General features: G+C 38.2%; 1 protein-coding gene and 1 pseudogene across 2 annotated transcripts in view; both read left to right on the top strand.

Moving 5' to 3' along the window:
- The first annotated feature begins 4,765 nt into the window (after positions 1-4,765).
- Positions 4,766-22,294, top strand: part of LOC148353650 (transmembrane protein 150A) — a 45,232-nt gene continuing 27,703 nt past the window's right edge. The window contains exons 1-4 of one of the 2 annotated variants that reach the window (XM_088351584.1): positions 4,766-5,023; positions 5,269-5,497; positions 18,879-18,926; positions 20,767-20,853. In XM_088351584.1, the coding sequence (XP_088207710.1) occupies positions 5,388-5,497; positions 18,879-18,926; positions 20,767-20,853 (245 nt within the window). In that variant the 5' untranslated portion in view covers positions 4,766-5,023; positions 5,269-5,387. Of the gene's footprint in view, positions 5,024-5,265; positions 5,498-18,878; positions 18,927-20,766; positions 20,854-22,294 lie in introns of both variants that reach the window. The other variant, XM_088351583.1, reaches the window with a different exon arrangement.
- Positions 19,123-19,288, top strand: LOC148353651 (U2 spliceosomal RNA; annotated as a pseudogene).

Below are 22,294 nucleotides of genomic sequence, written 5' to 3'. Positions count from 1 at the left end.
TTAGCCTACTGTAAAGGAGGGTCTAAGCCAAGATCCTGATGTTGAAAAAAAAACAAATTTTCTGATAGTTTAAAACGTTTATACTGTACATCCTTTCTTTTAGATTGTCGGTTGTTTGAAAATAAAACCAATACCTCTCATTTTTTAAGAAAATTAGTTCCACTTTTTATGTTAACTTCAGTTTTGCAGTTTTGTGAATTTGACAATTTTCCCATGATAACTTACTTTTAGAATCAAATTAAAATTTATACTGCTCGTGGTCATAAACAGTGTTGGGCACGTTACTTTAAAAAATGTAATAAGGTATAGTTACTAGGAATGAGTGGAGAAGTGTTGTAAAAGGATAGTGGGATGTTTAGACGTGTTCTAAGGGATGGGCATGGCACCCGTATGATGCGGCAGGGGTAAACCAGTGAAAGCTGTCGGGCCCTGCTGTTGAACAGAAGAGTGTGTTTTGTCACCCTGACCCGAGTGACATGGCCGCTTTCTCGTGTCCCGTTTCATCTGGAGGGACGAAAGCATGACAAACTTGGGTGCCGAGGTGCTTAACCTGTTTGGGTGTTTGGGCATTTGGGTTGGCCATGGTCCAAAAAATTGTGTGTGTGTTTTTTGCTACTTTTTCCCTTTTTTATTTTCTTTGTTTTTGTATGCGTTTGTCTTGCTGTCGGTCACCCCTCTTGAGGGATATGACCAGGGTACATAGATAGATAGATAGATAGATAGATAGATAGATACTAGTTACCAGGGAAAGTGACTATTTTGGTCACTTTAAAAAAAAGTTACGTGTCAAATAATTTGAAATGTTATGAGTAGTTTTTGAGTCATTTGAATAGAGAAAAACAGACCGGTAGTTGGTTATGGAACCTGGTAATATTTATTGCACCTCACCAGTTACAGATTTATTCTACACTTGAAGTGCAACAAAGAGACACGGTAAACAATGTAATAAAATAATCAGTAGTAAACAATATTAAGTGAGTTTTATAAATTAAATTTAACTTGAATGGTCTGTTGTAGAGATGGGAATTCCGACTTTTTAGAGAACCGGCTTCTTCAGCTTACCGGCTTAGTTTTCACACATTTTAAAGCAAAGAAGCTCCGCTTACATGCAACCTAATTACACAAAAGGGTCAACGGGACCGTAGATGCCAGGCCAATGACGTGGTAGGCATCTGTGAGGAGGTTATATAGTGATAGGACCTGCTATTTTCATCTTTTTCATTTATTTTTTCCTTTTCTTTTGTCCACTTTGTATCTTTTTCCCAAGCTTTTTTCTTTAATTTTTCCTATAATTTTCCCCCTCTTTTTCTTTCTCTTCTCTTTATTCTTTTGATTCTTTTAGCCTCCTAACCTCATGTTGTTTCCCTATTTAGTCTTGTTTATTTTTCCTTTTTAGCTTTATTTGTCCCAAAAGTAATTTTGTGCATAATGTTTGATATATGGATAAAAGCAATAAAAACAACCTGAAGAAGCTCTTCTTCAAAAAGAAACTGAATTCTCATCGCTAAAAGCTTATTTGAGTGAGAGGAGTCTGTAAAGGCAGTTAACTGCTAAATTCTGCAAACACGTAGCACAACACACAATCGGGTACATACAGATGAGAGGAAAAAAGTGCAAGATGAGAAATAAATCATAACAGTCCTTCTTTAAACGCATTTCTTTTCCTGGCTTTTTGGCTCCACCTAACATCTTTCTACTCTCCATCGTGCCTAACGGGTATAATTAGTGCTGTATTGTGTTTATTTCACTGCTAAATCAAAGAAGAGTGGTAGTGAGCCAAACCAACTTCAAATTTGGGAGCAGGGGAATCCTCCCAGATTGTAAAACTCACCTCATCTGTTGCACTGAACGTGGCGAAATAGCTCACTAGAGAATGAATGCATGAGTAAGGTTAGATATGCATATGAAAGATACATGTTAAAATCATTTTTCTCATCCAGCCAGCCCAAACTCCACCTTAAAATCTCTTGTTCTTTCCGATAAGTAACTCCAGTGTATTATTTTTTATAATTCATTCACAAACGTTTACTTTGTGAAATATGAGAATAACAGTATAATAATAGTATCTTGCTGCTGCTGGACCTTAGTGCTGCCTTTGACACTGTGGACCATAATATCTTACTAGAACGGTTGGAAAAACGGATTGGTCTCTCAGGAACCGTCCTCTTATGGTTCAGATCCTACCTCTCAGATAGGACGCACTGTGTTAAATATGGTGAAATGACATCTGAGCCCTTTAGTGTTACCTGTGGTGTTCCGCAGGGTTCAGTACTTGGCCCCCTTCTTTTCAGCACTTACATGCTTCCATTTTGTGATATTATTCACAAGTATAATATCAGTTTCCATTGCTACGCATATGACACTTAACTAGATCTTCCAATGGAGGAATCTGCCACACTAAACTGTGGAAATTTGGAGGCCTGCCTCACTGTGATAATAGAATCTATGTCACTCAACTTCTTGCGCCTTAACTCTGTAAAGACCGAAATGTTAGTTATTGGTCCATCTAAATGCAGTGACTTGTTCTCAAAAACTGCTCTGAACATTGAAAAATATAATATCACCTAGAGTGACTCAGTCAAAAATTTAGGTGTCATATTTGACCCCGATCTGTCCCTTCAAACACACGTGAAGAATATTACTAGAACGGCTTTCTTCCATCTTCCTAACATTGCTAAAATTCGTCCTATGGTGTCTCAGTCAGATGCGGAGATTATAATTCACGCGTTTGTTACTTCCCTTCTCAATTATTGTAATGCACTACTCTCCGGTCTCCCGAAGTCCAAAATCAAGAGCCTTCAGCTGGTACAAAATGCTGATTCGAGGCTTTTAACCAAGACAAGAACGTTTGATCACATTACCCCGATTTTAGCTAACCTGCATTGGCTCCCTGTTAGCTTAAAATGTGATTTTAAGGTTCTGTTGGTATTATACAAAATCATGCATGGACTTGCTCCCTCATATCTTTCAGATTTAATTTCCCCCTATGTTCCGGCCCGGAGCAATGACCCCTCTAATTTTCCACGGGTCTGAGCGTTCACACAAAGTCGGTGAGCAATGCTTGAAACAACAGTGAGCAACCATAATCCCAAGTGTGGGATTAAGTATCAAACATGTCCAAAACTTGACATCAAGTTTCCTGCAATGCAAAATATTTTTTCTCTTTTGAATGAAATGACTCATGTACTATTGCAAAGGTTGTACGGCCTACAAACGTCGTTTGTTCTTACAATTCTTTCACAAGATATCCATTTCTTTTTATTTCCTGACATATTTTGTCGCATAATATTAGCATTTTGGGGGGCTTATGTAGTCGGTGGCAGCACGGCGGCGCAGTGGTTAGCGTGTGTGCGGCACAGTTCTAAGGTCTTGGGAACCTCCTGTGTGGGTTCAAATCCAGCTACCGGACTTCCTGTGCGGGGTTTGTATGTTCTGTTTACATAATATTTGGTCATGTTGGGATTAAAGAAGCAAAAACAACCTGAAGAGCCGTTTAGGACCCGAAAGAGCCGGTTCCCTTTAGTGAGCCGAGCCGAAAAAGCCGCTTCTCGACAAACTACTGACTTTACTTTTCAACTTCGTTCGACATTGACTTTAAAATACCGCATTTAGGACACAACGTCAGGGGAACCCGTGTATTTTTACCTAAATGCAATGTAACTTTGACTTAAGTCGCTTCTTAATTAGTAATTTTGAGCCATCATTTTTGTGCGCTGGCTAGATTTTCTTGTGCGCTGAGAATATGTGAGCAGTTCGCAATTGCACACGCGCGCAGTTTAGAGGGAACACTGGTCCGGAGCCTTTGCTCTGAAAACGCTGGTCTACTAGTGATCCCAAGAGCCAAGAAGAGATCGGCAGGTTCGAGAGCATTCTCCATCCGGGCCTCGGTGCTGTGGAATGCTCTTCCCCCTGAGATTCAATCTGCAACCTCAGCTGAAATGTTTAAATCTAAGCTTAAAACACACTTCTATTCTACAGCATATGAATAACCTATATTTTATGTTGATAATATATGTATTGTTTGCCCTCATGTAGGTTTAAGATGAGTGAATGGTGACATAATAGTATGTAGTTTGCAATAGTCATTGATCTGTGCAGCCCTTTGAGACGCTTTGGTATTAGGGGCTATTCAAATACACATGACTTGACTTGGTCTTTTAAAAACATAAACAATTTTGTAGCGAGGTGTTTAACTACTCAGAAAGGTACACAATTGTTTTCTTGTTTGAAATTGTGTTTTTTCCCCTTCTAGCGACAAACAATTGTTGGCCACAGTAGGGGACTCAAATACCACTCTATACATTTTTCAAAGTCAGAAACGTGGGTGTTCGCGGTATAATTTAGTTTTAACTTTACATTTCCAATTGGATCCACCTTATTTTCCGGTATTTAAGGTGCATTTCTGATCAACTTGGCTTTTTTTAGGTGCACTTTATAGTCAGGAAAATACGGCAGTAAAATCCCAGATTACAGCAAAATTATTAACTATAATGAATAACCTGTACTGTATTGCCTCCTGAGCCACGGTGAGCACAAACGATAAGAAAACGTTTACACATTTTAAACTCTTTTTAATTCAAGCTTTGAAAAAACATGAAACTGGTGCCTGGAATTCATTTTGAAACACTTTCGACAGGCGGTGTGCCTCGAGATATTTATTCATGAAAAATGTTTGCTTTGGCTCAACAGCGCCTCCGCGCGCTACTCCTGTGCACACACCGCCAGCACAGGTTTCAGGGGCGGAGTCAAACAGCTGGATTCCTCGAGCGTCTCGTGGCGGCTATCGGGCTAGACCTTGCAAGCAAACGAGCACCCCTTTGTTTTTTTCTCCCCGCTATCACAAAATCGTTCTAGCGTATTTTTTCTCACGAGAAAACCGCAATACAACAGGTTACGCTCTTCTTTATGTTGACTTTCGGCTACCTGAAGAAGGTACGCCGATGAATGCAAAAGTTAAACAAGAAGACTTGCGGCGGAGGAAAAACAAAACGACACTTTCTGGAAAACGTAACGTCCGAACAAGGTGAGTAAAGACTTGAAGATTGCTATTGATGCGCACCGGTATTTGTTGCTAGCTTGTGTCACGAGACGCCGCGTTGCATATTTCTCTTCATCGATAATGTTTAATTCATATGTGGCTTTATTCCATGAGGGTGATTACAAAACCCGCTTATAAAGAATCATTTAAACACATGCACCTCCGTCAAAAAGCAGAAAAAAATGACCAAAAGTAAACACGGCGTCCTTTCCCTCCTTTCTTTTCAGAAGCTGAAGCAAACCTCCTCCTTTTCGCCTCCTGGACTTGTTCAAATGACCAATTTGACGTCTGTGCAGATGTCAGCCACACACATTTAAATGTTAGAACTACTTGAGCACATTTTGCTCGGATGGTCGAAGAGGAAAAAGAGGAAAGAGGGTTCGAGGTGTCTGCTATGTCTCTGTGGGTGATTCTGCCTGTTAGCCTCCCAGCACTGACCATTACTGGGATCTGGGTTGTGTAAGTACAGTATTTTCTTTATTTCCCCCTCTCATATTTACTAACTGCAAAATCAGTGAAAATATTTTTCTATGTCCGTGGTTTGAAGTAAATGAATTGTATCCTCTTTACTGACACTCGGGGTTCAGGTAATCTTATAAAATAAAGATCACAAAAACATTGAAGCCTCGTTTGCCACAGGTATTTGGTTCCAGAAAGAACCCGTGATAGGCAAAATCCGTGAAGTTAAAACTCATGTTGATGTTTTTTTACTTTTATACAACTTTTAAATACAGTACTCTATTTCAGCGGTTCCCAAACTTTTCTGTACTACCCACCGGTTTAATGGCAATTTTCTCGCGGTCGGCCTAATGATAACATTTTTAAATAAAACAATAATAAGTAGATGAAATAGAATAAGACATTTGATTTTTTTTCCCCATCCTCACACTACTTTTACTCACTGTTTGTTGTATCTGATTATGAATCATACTTTGAAGGACATTCAATACATACATTGTAAAAACTATTTTAATATTGTGTTCATAGTTTTTGTTGTCAATGGATTATTTTAATCATAGCTGAACATAATGTTTGGTTTGAGCTGTGAAACTCAATTGTATACTGATTTTTAATTAAAAATTAGGGTTGCGCCTTATACACAGAGTTTTACAGTGGTATATTACCATATTTGTGCAATTGATCAGTCGAAAAATATCGCAGACTAAAATCGCAAAACATTGTTGATAGGTCGCTGAAGTGGTATATTTCTTTATATCAAACACAGACTTTGGCATAATTATTATAATCTCGTACATTTTATCAAATTATCCAATGTCACACGGTGAAATAGAATGTGCGGAATAATATGCTTTTGAATGGAGAGAGTGTTTAGCGGTTTTGTTGAATTTTGTCTTAAAATATATGGTCTGGCTCTCTCTCGGAAAAAAAAAAAAAATCAAAATGTTTTGCTATTATGCCTCCTCGGGTCAAAAGGTTCCCGACCCCTTCCTTAAAGGGTCACCGTAATATGAGACCATTAGTTGTCACTGTATTATGTATTGCAACCATGAATTTTTGTTTATAATTTTTATAATATATATACACATACGTATACATGTTCTTTTAAAAAAAAAAAAAAGTTATTTTTTTCACCACTAGAATTCGCTGAATACTAGAAAATGTTCCATCAGAAAGGTTCGTACTGGCATGATGCTGATACCTCATATTGGTACTCAATTTTCCCTGTTAGGTTTATGGCCCGTGCATACAGTAAGAGGTAATGCATAGCATTCACTCTTAAAGCGATTAAGCCCCGGTGGTTGACTGTCAATCAAGTTCAGTAGTATTTTTCCTCTTACTATACGTCCCCTTTTATCATCTCGGAATAGCTACATATTAGTATTTAGATTATATTTAACTAATTGACCTCATGGTTGAAAATATTTTTTTTATTTAATAACTAGTACAATGCAGATGTTAACTAGTAAGCCTTTTACCTCAGAAGTAGCATGTTTTTAATAGTTATTCTTCTATTTTTCCAAATGAGGCTTGCAAATGAATACACGGGCATTAAGTTGGAAAATTGAATTGATGTGCAAAAAAAGACACATGAGTATTAACTGTCTCTTGGCTCAAGCAGCTATCTGCATTGTGCAAACATCAATATGTGCCCTGTTGTGCCTGCCTTACCCTGGTTTTGTAGTCTGCAGAAATTTCATACAGCAGTCAAAGGTAGTAATGGAAAATCATTGCTAGTTGCTAACTAAGTCATGAGAGCCCTGACGTTTCTTACTATTGAATACAAAAGAATGAACGTTAACCATACATTGGATGTTGAATATTAAGGAATATCAAATAATAAAATAATAACGTGTACTTGTACTAGTCGTGAACATGGACGTAACCAGCCCGTTTTTGGGTCGCTCAAGCACCCCTAAATTCAACCAACGCACCCACAAGTTTTTTGCATTCTTAAAACTCTTTGCCTTAATAAAGGACTGGGTGAAATGTGTTAAACGTGATGAAAATGGTAGATCAAAATTTCCCCCAGAAAAGTGAACAATGCAAAGTCGGGAACATTCCACTGCCTTGAAACGTTTCAGTTCATTTCTAGCACCGCGTTAAGATGTATTCTGATAATTATGTAATGTCTCCTCATCAATCGACCAAATCGTCATAAAAGTTTGATGGATTATCTATAAACCACTCACTAAAATTATTAATTGATACAGATTTTTATTATACTGAATTCTTACCTTCTTGGTAATAAAACAGCTTGTGTTCGAGAACACGGAGGTTGATTTTTTTATGTATAATTTTATTATTTGATACTTATTAAAAAGGGCTGAAAGATTATGTTTAATGGCTAAAATATGTTTGTATGTGGTTGTTGGTGGAAAGGGAGAGCGATAAGACAGTCTGGCTGCTTAGCACCCCCAAAGCTCTGAACCTAAAATTGCCCCTGGTCGTGAATATTATAGGGTTCATCTACATTTGGTCGCCTCCAGTGTTAGTGACGTTTGTGTGAATGTCTTAATAAACTCATTATATAGACCAGTGACTTTCAACCACTGTGCCGCGGCACACTAATGTGGCGAGAGAGATCGTCAGGTGTGCCGTGAGAAATTATCCAATGTCACTTTTTAAAATTTAAAATTTTATAAAACATTCATGAATCATTTTCTGCAAATATTATGTCATTGTCAAGTGTCTGTGCTGTAAAAACTGGGGGTATTATAAATTATATTGTAATTAAACACACTGTTTAGTGTAATTTTACAACACTTTTGGTTAGTGGTGTGCCGCAAAACTTTTCCAATGTAAAAAAACGTGCCCTGGCTCAAAAAAGGTTTGAAAACACTGATATAGACTACGATCACTTTTTTTGTTTTAATCACGCCAATCAATATTTCCTAATGAAAACATTATACAGATGTATCGGAAGCGCAGGGCTGAGAAGCATAGGAACATTTGAGTTTGCGTTCACGTGAAGGGGGAGTCGTAATTAGGCGGAACAACGGTGTTGGCTGCTTCTGTGTAGGCATTGCTGCACATTGATGACATTTACTCGACATTTCAGTCAAGGGTCGTCAAAAAAAGGGGTGGAGAGAAAAAAAAAGCTAATTGCAAATGTGAAAAGTATTCGCAGATATGAAAAATATTTGCGAAAGCCATTACGTCTGCTTCAGTCTGACTGAGGACAGTGCATCGTGGGGACTTCCTGCTTCAGAGGCTCCGCCCCCAGTTGCTTATCCAATCAGAAGGAGTGGGATGGGTGGTGTCAAAGACAGAGGGCACGAGAGGGAAAAAAAAGCCTCACTTCAGCTGTTTCTTGGTGTTGTGCTTAATATTGGCTTAATCGGCCTATAATCGGCCCGCCCGATAATCGTTCGACCTCTATTAAATATACACAAATGTCTTATTTACGCCTACAAAAGTCCTCCGCTTTATACCAGCTCAGTAGCCTAGATGGTAAGGCGCCCGCTTTGAGACTGGGAGGTCGGTGGTTCGCGCCCCGGCCGAGTCATTCCTAAGACTTAAAAAGTGGTCGGCGGCGCCCTCTGTTGGCTGCGGCTGCATCGGCTCGCTACAACGGGTAAGGTGCAATCAACATTTCGTTCTGTGTACATTGTTACACAGAATGACAATACAAGGAAATTATTATTATTATTATTATTATTATATTAAGAGTGTGTTTTGAAAGGACGTATTAGGAATGAGCAAAGCTTCTACGCACACAATTGTGGTCTCGTAAAGTAAAAGGAGAGTTTACTGAGATCTCATGTAGTGTAAAATTCACCCTGCCACACCCACCAACATCCCATCATGTGAATACAAGTAGCATTTACTGCAATTATTTACTAAGAATTTTATGTTATTGTTTCCTTATACCCCAAGATGTAAGTTATATTGTTGATTAGAAGCAAGGCACAAACTTTTCAGTTACTACAAAAATAAAATTTACTGCAGTTTCCCCTCGTATGATTAATTCATTATTAACATAATTGCTTTATATGACACAGCTCCAAATTGCAAAGAAGGTTGGCAAATGCTGGGATAGGTACAAAACTAGTGATTGCTTCTGCCTCTAAAAGCAATGCTGCATGTTTACCCTGAATTCCAGGGAGTCATGGCAATTGTGTGTGGATTAGCTCTTCAGGAAGAAATACTAGAACATTTAAGAAGTTAAAGTTTCATCTCACTTCATGCCCTATCTATAGAGTAAGCTTCTCCTGTCTATTTCCAGAGCGTCAGCTTTGGTAATATGCATTATTACCGAAGGAATGCAAACCAAAGAAGGGGTGGAAAGGGGGAGCAAAAGATGGCCCTGATCCAAATATTCACAGTTGTGTATGGAAAGTGCAACTTAATGTATGCAGTCAAGTTAGTACAGGAACAGCATAGCAAAGATGATGTCGGTTTTATAATCCTGTCCATGACATTGGTTCTAATGTTTCTTTGACCAGTGTTTCGTCACTTTCATTCAGCCAAAGCACACACATTTTGCATTAAAAACATGTTTGATTTATTTTCCAGGTTATGTATTTCTCTTCTAGTGGAAAAGCCCATTATTATTCTTCCTGACACTGTAAATGAATGGGGAAAATGTACTGTATTAGCCTTATTTCCTAAAGGCACAGTGTGTATTATTAAAGTGCCTACTAGTAACCCATAATTCATTATAAAAAAGGATTGATTTGAATAAAAAGCAAAAATACATGAACTATCATATAAGTGTGCATTTTTAAAACTCTTCATTGGAGGAGAAATGTGTATTCATTTTACACAACATGGGTTTCACCAAGAGGGGGATGGCATGATTGTCCGACATCTTGCTGCTACGGTTACTCTCCAAAGCTTTTTTTCATTTTTCTACTCATGCTTTTTTTTAATCTTTTTTTGCCTCTTTCATTTTCTTTATTCTTTTTATTTGTTGTTTTTCCCCTCTTTCCTTTTCCTTTTTCTCCTAATGTTTTGCTGTTTTCTTTATATTCCCCAGCTTTTTTAACCATTTATTTTATTTTATTCTTTCTTCTCTCTTTTTGTTTGACTCTATTTGTCATAATTGCCCTATTTGGAACACCTGTGGCAGCTTGATTGGCGCCAACAGCCCGGACAAGCTGATTGGTGGCCACACCCTTCTTAAGCCCCCGACTTCAGTTAAAACTTCGTCAGATCGTTGCGAGCTGTTGTGTTTCACTCAGTGAGCGTTCCCGTCCGACTCCGTCCCTGTTAAAACCTGTTTCCTGCCTGATTCCCATTTTTCGACCTGTTTCCGAACCCGACTACGTCTGTTTTGCCTGCCGCCTGCCTACGACCACTATTACAAACTTTACATCGCCTCTTATCTCCAGCCCTGGTCAAAAGACTTGCCATTCCCGCCTGTCTTCTTCCGACACGGAAGTGTCACAACCGTCTTGCTCGTTCCCGCTCTCTGCCAGTCTTCGGATCATGCGATTAAGCAAACCTTACTCTCACTCTCTTTCAATAAAATCTGAGAAACGCATGCAATTGAGTCCTGTGTTCGTTTTGGTCAGTGACACTATTTTTATCATAGATATTTTTTTTATTCTGTCTTGTCAAAAGTGCAAAGAAACATGTTGCAGTTTGGTCACTTTTAGACTGCATAATTTGTATTCTTCCTTGTGCTTCCTAGCACTTGTTTTGGTGCACTGCACGGTACAGTGACATCTAGTGGTCAAATATTACAGAACTGTCCTTATAATTTGAGAGCTAATAAGCAACCAGTTGAAACCTGTGTCGTTTTGTCTCTTCCTAAAGCTGAGTTTGTGTCTGTTTGTTGTGAAGCACAACTCCAGCACTGTCTCGCCCATAGAAGTATCTGATTGGTTGGCAGAGCAAGAGCCGGAGACAATCAGCAGCGATCCAATATAGTCCTGTCCAACACAAGGATGCTATTGAGAAAACAGCATGATTCAATTTAAAGGCAATTTACAATAGAAGTTATTCTACCGAACGTTACACTATTCAAAGCACATTGAATTATCTCGTATAACGAATTACCTAAAATTATATGAATCCCTGATAGCTATCCATGCAAATCTTGCAGTCTTAAACAGTGGAGAACTTTAGCATAAAGGACAACAGCGAAAATTTAGGTCCAGTTGATCAACAACAAATTTATCTCTATATTTTAAGCTGGGTTCATTTAACGTAACATCAAACATTGTATTTTAGTTTTATTTAGACATGCGGTTTTTTTGTATTTAATTGTATTAAGTAATTAGATTTGTACGCTAAAAGAAATTCAGTGTCACCTTTTTTTCCATTTTGGAACCTAAAAAAAATCACTCAAAGTTTGGGTGCGCGCTATACATGAAGTTTTTACCATATTATCACAAAATGTTTGTTTTTAAGGGTCTCGAACCCGGTTTGCAACAGTAAGGAAGTGCCAAACTCTAACTATTGGGTTACAAGTGATATGTATGACAAATAAAAATGCATTAGGGTTCTCATCATTACACTACCTTTAGGCACGATACCAGAGACTGATTTTAATTTTATTGTGTATTTCACATGCTAAAATTACTATAAATTTCTCTTTTACAATGCTTTGATTAAAAAAAAAATCATTGTCACATGTTATGGATGACATATAAAAAGGCATTCTGTTTCTTATTATCACAGTACCTGTAGTCACGGTACCAGAGACTGATGTTATTTTTTTGGTGTATTTCACATATTACAATTAGAATAAATTTGTATTTTACAATGCCTAAAATATAATTTGTTTTCATTAGCTGGGATGGGCTCCAGCACCCTCCGTGACCCTACTGAGGATGGATGGATATTACTTACATGTTAAACACACAACAAAATTATCATTCATCTCTGGTACCCGGACTAAAAATAATGTGATCTTGAGATAAAATCTAGTGTTTTTTCAAAGGTCCTCTATACCACTAGTGGTTCAGTGGTCAGTTCTCCGTGCTCACGCCAAAATGGGGTTTGATTTCCGCTGCATTGAACTCCAAAGTTTGAGCTGAGAAAATGTGAAACACAAATTTTATACAGATTTCTTTTCAAAAAGTAGGAGTGTACGTGATACACAAGTGTGGGTTATACATGAATTAATACGGTATATTTGCTTTTGAAAAACAAACAACACATTGTTGGTATTATTATTTGCATTAGTGTAAAATGTTTGTACTTAATATCTTAAGGTATTAATATCTATAAATTCTCTGTAAAAATATATCATGGCACAATTTTTAGACTACTATCTGTGATGCTATTAGTGAACTTTCATGGCACACTGTGTATTCTGGGCAACCTTATGAAAACAAATGATAGAATACGTCACTTATGGGAAAATTCTTACTGTATTTATACACGTGCACATGTCCTCCAAAGTACCCAGGTTCCTTCCTGTCGCGTTGACAATGGCGCCTTGTCTAGAGGAGCAGTCGAGGGTCCTTTCTCCCCTCTCAGAAGAGGGCAATGCGTGACCTGTCGCATAACTTGTTTTTTACTGCAGTCGACAGGATGGGACTAAAGTAAATAGTACACTCGTGTAATGAAAAGCATGAACTGGCGGCCTTTTGACCATGTGCGTTTTGGAAGACACGTTAAACAAAAGTCCGATCTGGATTTAGGCTTATTCTTGCATACTTATGTTGGTGTGTGTTAGCTTTTGAGTTGGTTGGTGGATTCTGAAATTAAATAGTGGCATGCTTTGTGTTAATGTGTGACTGTGATTGGTTCGTTTTGACTCATTGATTTATCTTGGTACAGTATTGTCAACCTGGCCTTTTAATGTGTTGAGTTTTTATGTCCTATACGGGCTCCTTTTAAACAATGTTAATGTAAAAGTGCCTCATTCCCCATACGCACCTCATTCCCCTAATTTGTAATTGTATACCATATTCAACGGACTATCAGGCGCAGCTAAACACAAGTCAAGTCATCTTAATTGTACTGTATAGTCCTTATTCACAAGAAGTCTTAAACGGCTGCACAGACTATTACAGTCAACAGACTATTATTACACTATCCCTTGATCTAAAGCACAAATTAGCCAGAAATTTGAAAGTGCGGCTCTCAACCCGGGCCCCATTACATAAAATAAAATACTGGTGGATAAGAGTGGACTGCATAAAGTATTTATTCATGTGCGTTAGTACATCATAACTGTATACTACCGTATTTATGCAATGATTGATCAATCGATAAACATCGCAGACCAAATTTGCACAACATTGTATGCAACGGAAATTAAACTTGGGTCACAGTGGTGAGAGGGCCGAAACCTAACCACTGGACTACCAGTGATTAAGGTTTCCCTGATCATGATTTTTCGCGTTTATTTATAGCTTTCAGGACGACTTTCTGTTTTCTTCATTCTCTTAACATTAGTTTAAGGCACCGTAATTAAAACTTACTTAGTAATTATTATGAGACAAATCATATGCCTTTTCATATGTCATTTTTATCACTAGTGGTTTAGTAATGACGTTTCGGTGCTCTCACCATCACGGGCCGGGTTTGATACTTTTTGCATACAAGGATTTGCGATTTATTTCATCGACACTTGAGACTCATCATTGCACCAATATAGACCGTAAGTGTAAAAAACACACAATGGTTACTCACTAATAAATATCGTAGCTCTTTTTGTGTTTTTAAGTGCATAGGCCTTATTGTTCTTTGCGCCTTAAATATGAGAGATATATGACAAAAGACTATTTTTTTAAAGGTTACGCCTTATATTCCGGTGCACCCTGTAGTGTGAAAAGATACGGTTTGTTTATATATATTAAGTTCCGGGCGGATCGATGAAGCAGTGGTTAGCGCGTGTGGCACAGTTCTGAGGTCATGAAATCGAACCTTCCTGTGTGGAATTTGCATGTTCTCCCCGTGCTTGCATGGGTTTCCTCCGGGCACTCCTGTTTCCTCCCAAATTCCAAAAACATGCATGTCAGGTGAATTGGCTGGTCCAAATTGTCCCTAGGTGTGAATGAGCGAGTGAGTTGTCTGTCCCTGTGTGCTCTGCGACCCGCTGGCAACCAGTTCAGTGTGTCCCCTGCCCACTGCCCGAGGATAACTGGGATGGGCTCCAAAACCCCCGCGGCCCTACTGAGGATAAGCGATGCAGATAATGGATGGATATTTATTTCCCATTTATCAAGAGAGAACTTGTTTTTAATTAAGTCTAGAAAAAACAAAGGCAAGTAGCCATAGGGCCTGAAAATATGTCGTGTTCCAGGCTGGCCTGCAAGTTTCAACTTATATACGCAAGTAATAGAAAGTTGCAATGTTTGGTCTAAAAATAGATGGAAAGAGAATTCATAGTCCATGCATCACACCCTTTCCTGTGGTTCTCCCATTTTTTTGCACAGACTTGTGCAACTGTTGACTGCAGCTGATTTTTTTTCTCTCAAAATAACCTCTTAAATGTTCCATTTGTAAATTAAAAAAAACATGCTCCATTCAACCTCTGTGCACAGTTGAAATTTATGGCTGTTGTGTAGCTGCGGTGTACTGTTCAGCTTTTGAACACATTTTATTTTGTTTGAGCGCTATGTTAGTATGAATAGCAAACCAGTGAAATAATTTATACCATTCTTTATTCTTTAGCTGCCTTGAAAGAGAATCCTTTACCAAGCCAACATGTTTGGTAATATTATCCTCCTTTGTTATTCTCAAGATGCTGTCAGGATTAAAGGAGGCATTTAAAATCTTACGAGTTTCGCTTGCCTGCTGCCTCGAGGCTGTGTTTCATGCTCACCTGTTGATTACCTCTGCGAGAGCTCTTTAAAAACATACTTGTCGACTATGTGGCTAATATCACTTTGACATAATGGTGTTCACAGTAACGTGAGGCAAATGTTACGTCTCCAACGTCTTTGCCAAACACGCATCCTTATTAGCAATCTAAGACGGCATGATGTGGAGGAGGAAGAGACTAACTTGGCTGAGGCCTGTGGGTTCACGTACCATTTTTTTCCTGACTATAAGTCAGTTTTTTTCTTAGTTTGGCCGAGGGTGCGACTTATACACTTGTGATACTTGTATGTGAAATTTTTAATACAATCTCATCTCATCTCATAAGCTGCACCGCTTATCCTCAGTAGGGTCGCGGGGGTGCTGGAGCCCATCCCAGCAATCATCGGGCAGTGGGCAGGGGACACCCTGAACTGGTTGCCAGCCAATCGCAGGGCACACAGGGACAGACAACTCGCTCGCTCATCACCTAGGGCCAATTTGGACTGGCCAATCCACCTGAAATGCATGTCTTTGGAATGTGGGAGGAAACTGGAGTGCCTGGGGGAAACCATGCAAGCACAGGGAGAACATACAAACTCCGCACAGTAAGTGAAAAAAAGAAATGAACGCAAAAAAAGCATGATGAGGGAACACCTCTTTGGTGTACCTGATGATGAATCCTACTTTAAAGAACATTGAATAAATACATTGTAAATTATATTTCGGTATGGTGTTCATATTTTGCGTTATCAATACATGACTTTAATCATGCCTGCACATATTCCACGCTTGGTTTGAGCTGAGAAAAATTGCAAAAAAAATGTATACCGATTTTTTTAAATTTAAAAATGTTTTATAAATGAGTGTGCGTTATACTCAATATGGTGTCTCATGCATTTCTGCTGTACAGAATGAAAATAAACAGAAAATGTAGTAGCAAGTATTATTTGGGTATTTTTGTAAACCTGGCAATATGATATGCACCTCAATACACAAGGCATTATTCAATTTTATCACAATATGCTTTGATTCAATTCCAAACAATGTGATATGACACAAAAATATGCTTACTGATTCGTTTACGTTAAACAGCTCTGATACATAGTAAAGTCCAAATGTACATGTATACAAGTTCCAAAAGAGAAATCGAAACATTGGCAGTTCATTACAATAGGAACTAACTTTTGTCACCCCAAAAAAGCAGAATTAAATACAAGCTCAAAGGTAAACAATATTCAGAGTGAAACCAATCACAATGCCACTTCTGTTTATTGAAAATATTTGACTTTAATCGTTACATCTATGTTGTCGGATTTGAGTTGCACTCCCTTCCCACATCCCCTACTAAAACAGGAGCATATTCCTTCTGAAAAAACTGCACCCACCTAAAATATGAAGATTAACTTAAATTTTCTGCATCAATTTTCACAACTTCCATTGCTTTGTGCGCTACATCTCATTCACTCTCTCTCCAATACTTCCTGTAACAATGCAAGATTAGTCCTAATATGGCTTCTGTACATTGCTTGCGTTTGTAGTACGTGCAACCATATTCATTCATATGGATAAATAGCTCTACATTGATATTTTGAAACCACATCTACCAAAAGCTGAAGAATGTGCATCAAGAGTTGGACTAGTCAACTGGGTTTACATAAATGTGTAATTCAAATAATGAAGGACTAAAACTACCCTCTTAGTCAAACTACCAAGAGTATAATTGTACTTGTGTGCACATCTACATAACCCAAAAATCGTCAATATTTCTATCTTTATTAGTGTTTATTGAATTTTGCTTCGTTCTTGACTGAAACATATCCAAATAGTTTAACATATGACTATTCACCTCATCACAGGTAAAAGCTAAAGATAGTTAACCTTTTTATGCAAGTTTTTTAATCAGCTGAAGCAAAAGTCGACTCCTCTTTTTATACATTAAGAGATTTTTAGTGAAATGTGAGCCATACTATTTTTGTTTTTATATGTATCATAATATGATGTACTATAGGTAAGATTAATCTGGATAGTGGTTATCCAATCCTGGTCCCAAAGGGCCTGAGACCTGCAGGTTTTAGTTTTCTCTAATCTGTAACACTCTTCATTCTAAAGATCGTTATGGGTCTTCTGTTGAGCCAACACATTAAATTAGGTAATTATTTAACCAAACGTCGTGGCCTTCATTTTTTTGAATGAATACACACTTCTTAACCACCATAATGGGCCCGTGTGGACCCGAGACTCTTGCTTATTAAGAGCTATACAAATAAATATGACTTATTCAGCGCCAAAAAATCGTCAGAAGTAAATTTTTAGTTACATTTATGGCTTTTGTTAAAAAGAAGCTGCTGTTATTCTATTGTATATTTTTTTAATGTTCAATCTTGTATTGCTTTTGTTTTACATACAGATTTAATCCTTCTTTTGATCAAGATTTTTTTCTGCACAAAGAAGTGAAAGAACGAGCAAATTTTTTTAGCCATTGTAATGGTTAACCTCACTTTTTAATGTACCACTCTAAAATCATATTTCACCCCTAGTATGGTATTTTCATTTTTATTTTCCTTGTATTGAACTTATACTGTATATCACACTCTTAAGCTGTATTCTGACAGGGTGTGACAATACAATCAATCCAGCCAGGCTGAGTGTAGTTGTTCACCGGTGTGGAGCAGGTGGGTATGTCAGAAAATGTTTTATGGTGAGGATGTTTTTGGCCCCGGAAACATTCTTAATTGGCACTTAAAGTCTTTTTGAGCCCCTCTCTAAAATCACAACAGAACGTCTGTGTCTTTGATTTCCGTACTTTGCAGTAAACGAGGTTTTGATCTGTGTAACCATGAATAAAGAGACATTTACTGGCTGAAAGCAGATACTGTGTTGTGTAGTGAAGCAAAGCAGAAGGCCACTTGTGTGTTTGGTCTTATTTTATTCAATCTCATTCAAATCTCTCCTTGTACATCTATAAAGAGAATGGGGAATTACAGATTGTAAATCAATTTGACTATGATTGTGTTATGCAGCTTGCAAATTATTATCTCCTGGCCACGGACTTGAAAGTCAATACAACTATTTAAGGAAGATAGATTTACTCAAGACTGACTCATAGAAACTATTTAGATCAGCTCAATACATTTCCGAACGCTTTTCCACACGGGCACAGGTGGTTGCACATCCAAGCTGACATTGAGCAGTGGGCAGGCGACACTCTGGACTGGTTGCCAGCCAGTCGCACTATTCATATCTGTCTGTAGCTTAATTGAGTTAGGGGTGAAGTGATAAGATATGGCAGGTTTCCTATGCAGTGAGCACGGGTGTCAAATGTTATTTTCATAACGAGACATGCCATTGTTACGGTTGCCTTAATAATAAAAGACCCAAGATGAGGGTTTAATCAAGCGTTTTTCTTTTGGGGGAGGGATACAACGCGGGAAGTAATTTATAACCGTTTAACTGAATGGGAATTCACAAACTTACTGTAGTTGTAAAGTTGGAAAAGATTTCAAGAGATGGGACGAGAAGAATAGTTTTGGAGCATAGCCACAAACGTTACACAGCCTGGATTTGACATATGAACAAGTATGTTTCTAAGGTAAAGCCAAATCCATAGACAACTAGCAAGAAAATAAGTGAATTGTAACTGTTTTCTTTTTGTTAATTATTATTGGTCTTCCAGGTATGCCATGGCCGTGTACAGCCAGCATGTCTGCCCTGTGAATAACTGGTATGTTAATTTTGTTCCTCTGTATGTATTCATTTTTTAAAACCTGGGGAATTTTAGCAGCTTAAATGTAATTTTTAAAACCATAACGATCATACTTGTAATCAGACCTTGCCAAGTCACCACCAACATACTAATACTCTGGACTATAAGGCGCACCTAAAACCCCTAAATTGCCCAATAATGTGAAGGGCGCTTTATATCCTGGTGCACCTAATATAGTGTAAAATACGCCACATTTCCGGTTGTGGTGTTTTGATTGTATACCATTGATTTTTGCAATCCGGAGATGGAATAGGAGCTTGCTCTGTCCACTCCACGCATCGGCCCGGTATTGCAGTACCTCCGGGAACGGTGCATTCGTAATGATCGCAGCAAGGCTTTAGGGCTAGGACCTTAGCTTGGCCTTTTGGCTGAGAGTAAGTGTCCCGGCTCCTAGGCTTTGTGGCGTATTATGAACTGACCAATAACGGATAATGGATAATGAATAACGAAGATAGAACAATAACCCTTAAAAACCCCAAACCCCACTAGTGGATAAAATTGGAAATGTATACAGTATTTATTTATTTTTCGGTTTATGGTACTGTTTATTACCATATTTGTGCATCGATTGATCAATCGAAAACCATTGCTAGTAAAGCATTGTATGCTATGGAAATTAAACCCGCATTTGCGGCGGCGAGATCCCCGAATCATAACCACTCGACTCCCAGTGATATGGCTAATACATAAAAATGCACCAGCTTTTATCTTATTATTACACTATTTTTAGTCACAGTACCAGAAACAAATGTTCGAGAATGGAGAAAACAAAAGGTGGTTATGAAGATTATAAATAAACGAAGTCCGATTCATAATCAGATACACCAAAGAGGTGTTTCCCTCGTCGTGCTTTTTTGCGTTCATGCCATTTGTATCCGTGGGGGTCTAGTGGTTTTATTTCGCTGCCCTCACCACCATGACCATGATTTGATTTCCGTTGCGTACAAAGTTGCGCGAATTTCGTCAGCAACATTTATCAACTGATCAATCACAGCACTAATACACACCATAAGTGTATAAAATGCCCAACAGTTTTACACGAATAAATGTGGTAGCTCTTGCTGTAGTTTTGATTACATGTGCATTATGGTCCAGTGTGCCAAATATAAGAAAAAAATATGACAAAATACTATTTTTGGGGATGCGCCTTATAATCTAGTGTGCCTTATAGTGCAAAAAACAGTATATATTCCAATTTAAATTGGCAGTCAAGTCTGTCTTGAGTATTTCACTTAATAACAAGAAATTTTATAATTAATTTTCTTATTGCGCTTTCTTTTTTATGTCCAAATTTTACTTTATTTTCTAGCAGGTCTTTGACATGCTTTAAATCTATATTAACTAAAATAAATTGTAAATTTTCAAATATAGCATTTATTCAGTTTTGTTCCTGTTGTTGTCTTTGTACAACTTTATGTGCAGTATATGCCACGTATGAATTGTGTTCTTCTGTGTTAGTAAAACCTTAGTAGATACCTACTTCAAACACCCCAAAATAGCGTAAAGAAGTCACAGCAATTAGACAAATCAATTCTCCCATTTTAGAAATGTTTTGTTCATTTTCCTTGGTCCTTCCAAACTAATTACTTAAATCAATATTGCAAGTTTGTATTTGACAAAAATGTTCCCCTTTGAAAAAGGATTGAATCGTTGCTCACAGATTTCCCACAAAGGCTTCTTATTTATTTCTCTGGTAGTTGGCTTTAACCCATTCATTGCTGTTATTGGGGGTTCACTATCAAGTTGTTTTTGCAGGCAAGATGAATCTAAAACAATGCCTTATCCTGTACTGTTCCAGGTTGTACAACCAGTCATGCGAAGAAGAGCTTTATTTGCAGAGTGGACCAACGTTGTGCTGCACGCTTGACAACATACCTCTCATTAGGTCAGTGAGGACCCTTACCCCCACTCCTATCTACTCTCCAACTCTTCTCCTCCCCTCTGTCTGATGATTAAATCAAGAACATTGTATTTTACGTCCCCACCGTGTCGCCACCTTGTGGATGAGAGTCGGTGAGTTCACAGGAGACACTTCTCCTCATGCACAAACGTTATGTGCGTTTATGAGCATCCACACTTTGGGAAAATGACTTAGGGCTGAAGTATTTTGACTTCCACTGTGGTTGCAGAGCCAGGCCCCATGCAATTATGTAAACACTTTTAGATCAATTTGTTTACATCTTTGGGAACAAAACGAGGTGCTTTTGTGTTTGGGGGGGCTTTTGAACATTAAAGGCATGTAAGAATTAAGAACTTCAATAGTTTTGTAGTCTTATGTAAGACGTTGGGAAGTAAATATTTTCAAGAAAAGCCAGTAAATGACCCATTATGTCACGAAAGATAAATAATAACAGAGACCAAACAAAGGAGTTATGTAAAGTGTAAAGAAACAACCCGGAGAGAGCACAAGGCAACCTACAGTATCAGAAGGTTCTTAAATTGGACAAGTTTTTCTTGGCCTAGGATATGACAATTTTCACCATGATTGTTAAAGAAAGGGTAAATTATTGCATAATCCATTGTTAGGTGGAATGCAAAAGTATGCGGCTGCATCGGGTCAGATGCAATCGACATTTCGTTCTGTGTACATTGTTACACAGAATGACAATACAAGGAAATTATTATTATTATTATTATTATGTGTTTTGACAGACCTCAAAGGTATTCCCAAATTCTTAAACATGCAAAATATGAGGAAATAGTACATGTTTTTTGCATAAAATCTTTATATATTTGATTGGTATATTCCAATAATTTTCCAAGATAGTGCCTTTTGAAGATATCATGTGTGAGCTTTGTCATTCTGAGCTGTGAGGTCATCAGCGAAACACCAGCACCCTAGCAAGCCAGTCGCCGTTTTGTTCTATGTGTTAGTTAGTCGAAGAGCTTACAAATGTTTAAGCCAAGTTTTGGTAGTTTTTGTGGAGATTGTTGGGTTGCAGGTAGATGCAGTTATGGTACAACAGTACTGATCGCCCTGATCAGTCAAGAAGTGGCTAACTGGCAAAAAAGAAAACCACACGAAGAGCCGCCAATGGGGGGCTAACCAGAACCAATCAAATAGAAGGCTTCTGCAGTGAGCAACCAGGCTACCCGGGAACCAACAAGGAAAAGCTGTAACGGATATGGTGACAAACTCAAAGCACGGCCAAACTGGCGCTACCGCCGGGCTAGCCGATCAATCGACACACGTTGGGCAGCCAACGAGCGCCAATCGGGAGCAGACAAAACAGGAAAGCTCTTGGCTGCACTGACGCTAACAGAGACCTAGCTGGACAAAACTATACCGACTGTGACAAATGCAGCGAAAAATGAAATGCCACAAA

This window comes from Urocampus carinirostris, chromosome 13 (genome assembly GCF_059441175.1).
Source record: "Urocampus carinirostris isolate Australia breed hairy pipefish chromosome 13, RoL_Ucar_1.0, whole genome shotgun sequence".
Classification (NCBI taxonomy): domain Eukaryota; kingdom Metazoa; phylum Chordata; class Actinopteri; order Syngnathiformes; family Syngnathidae; genus Urocampus; species Urocampus carinirostris.
This window is presented reverse-complemented; position numbering and strand designations above follow the sequence as displayed.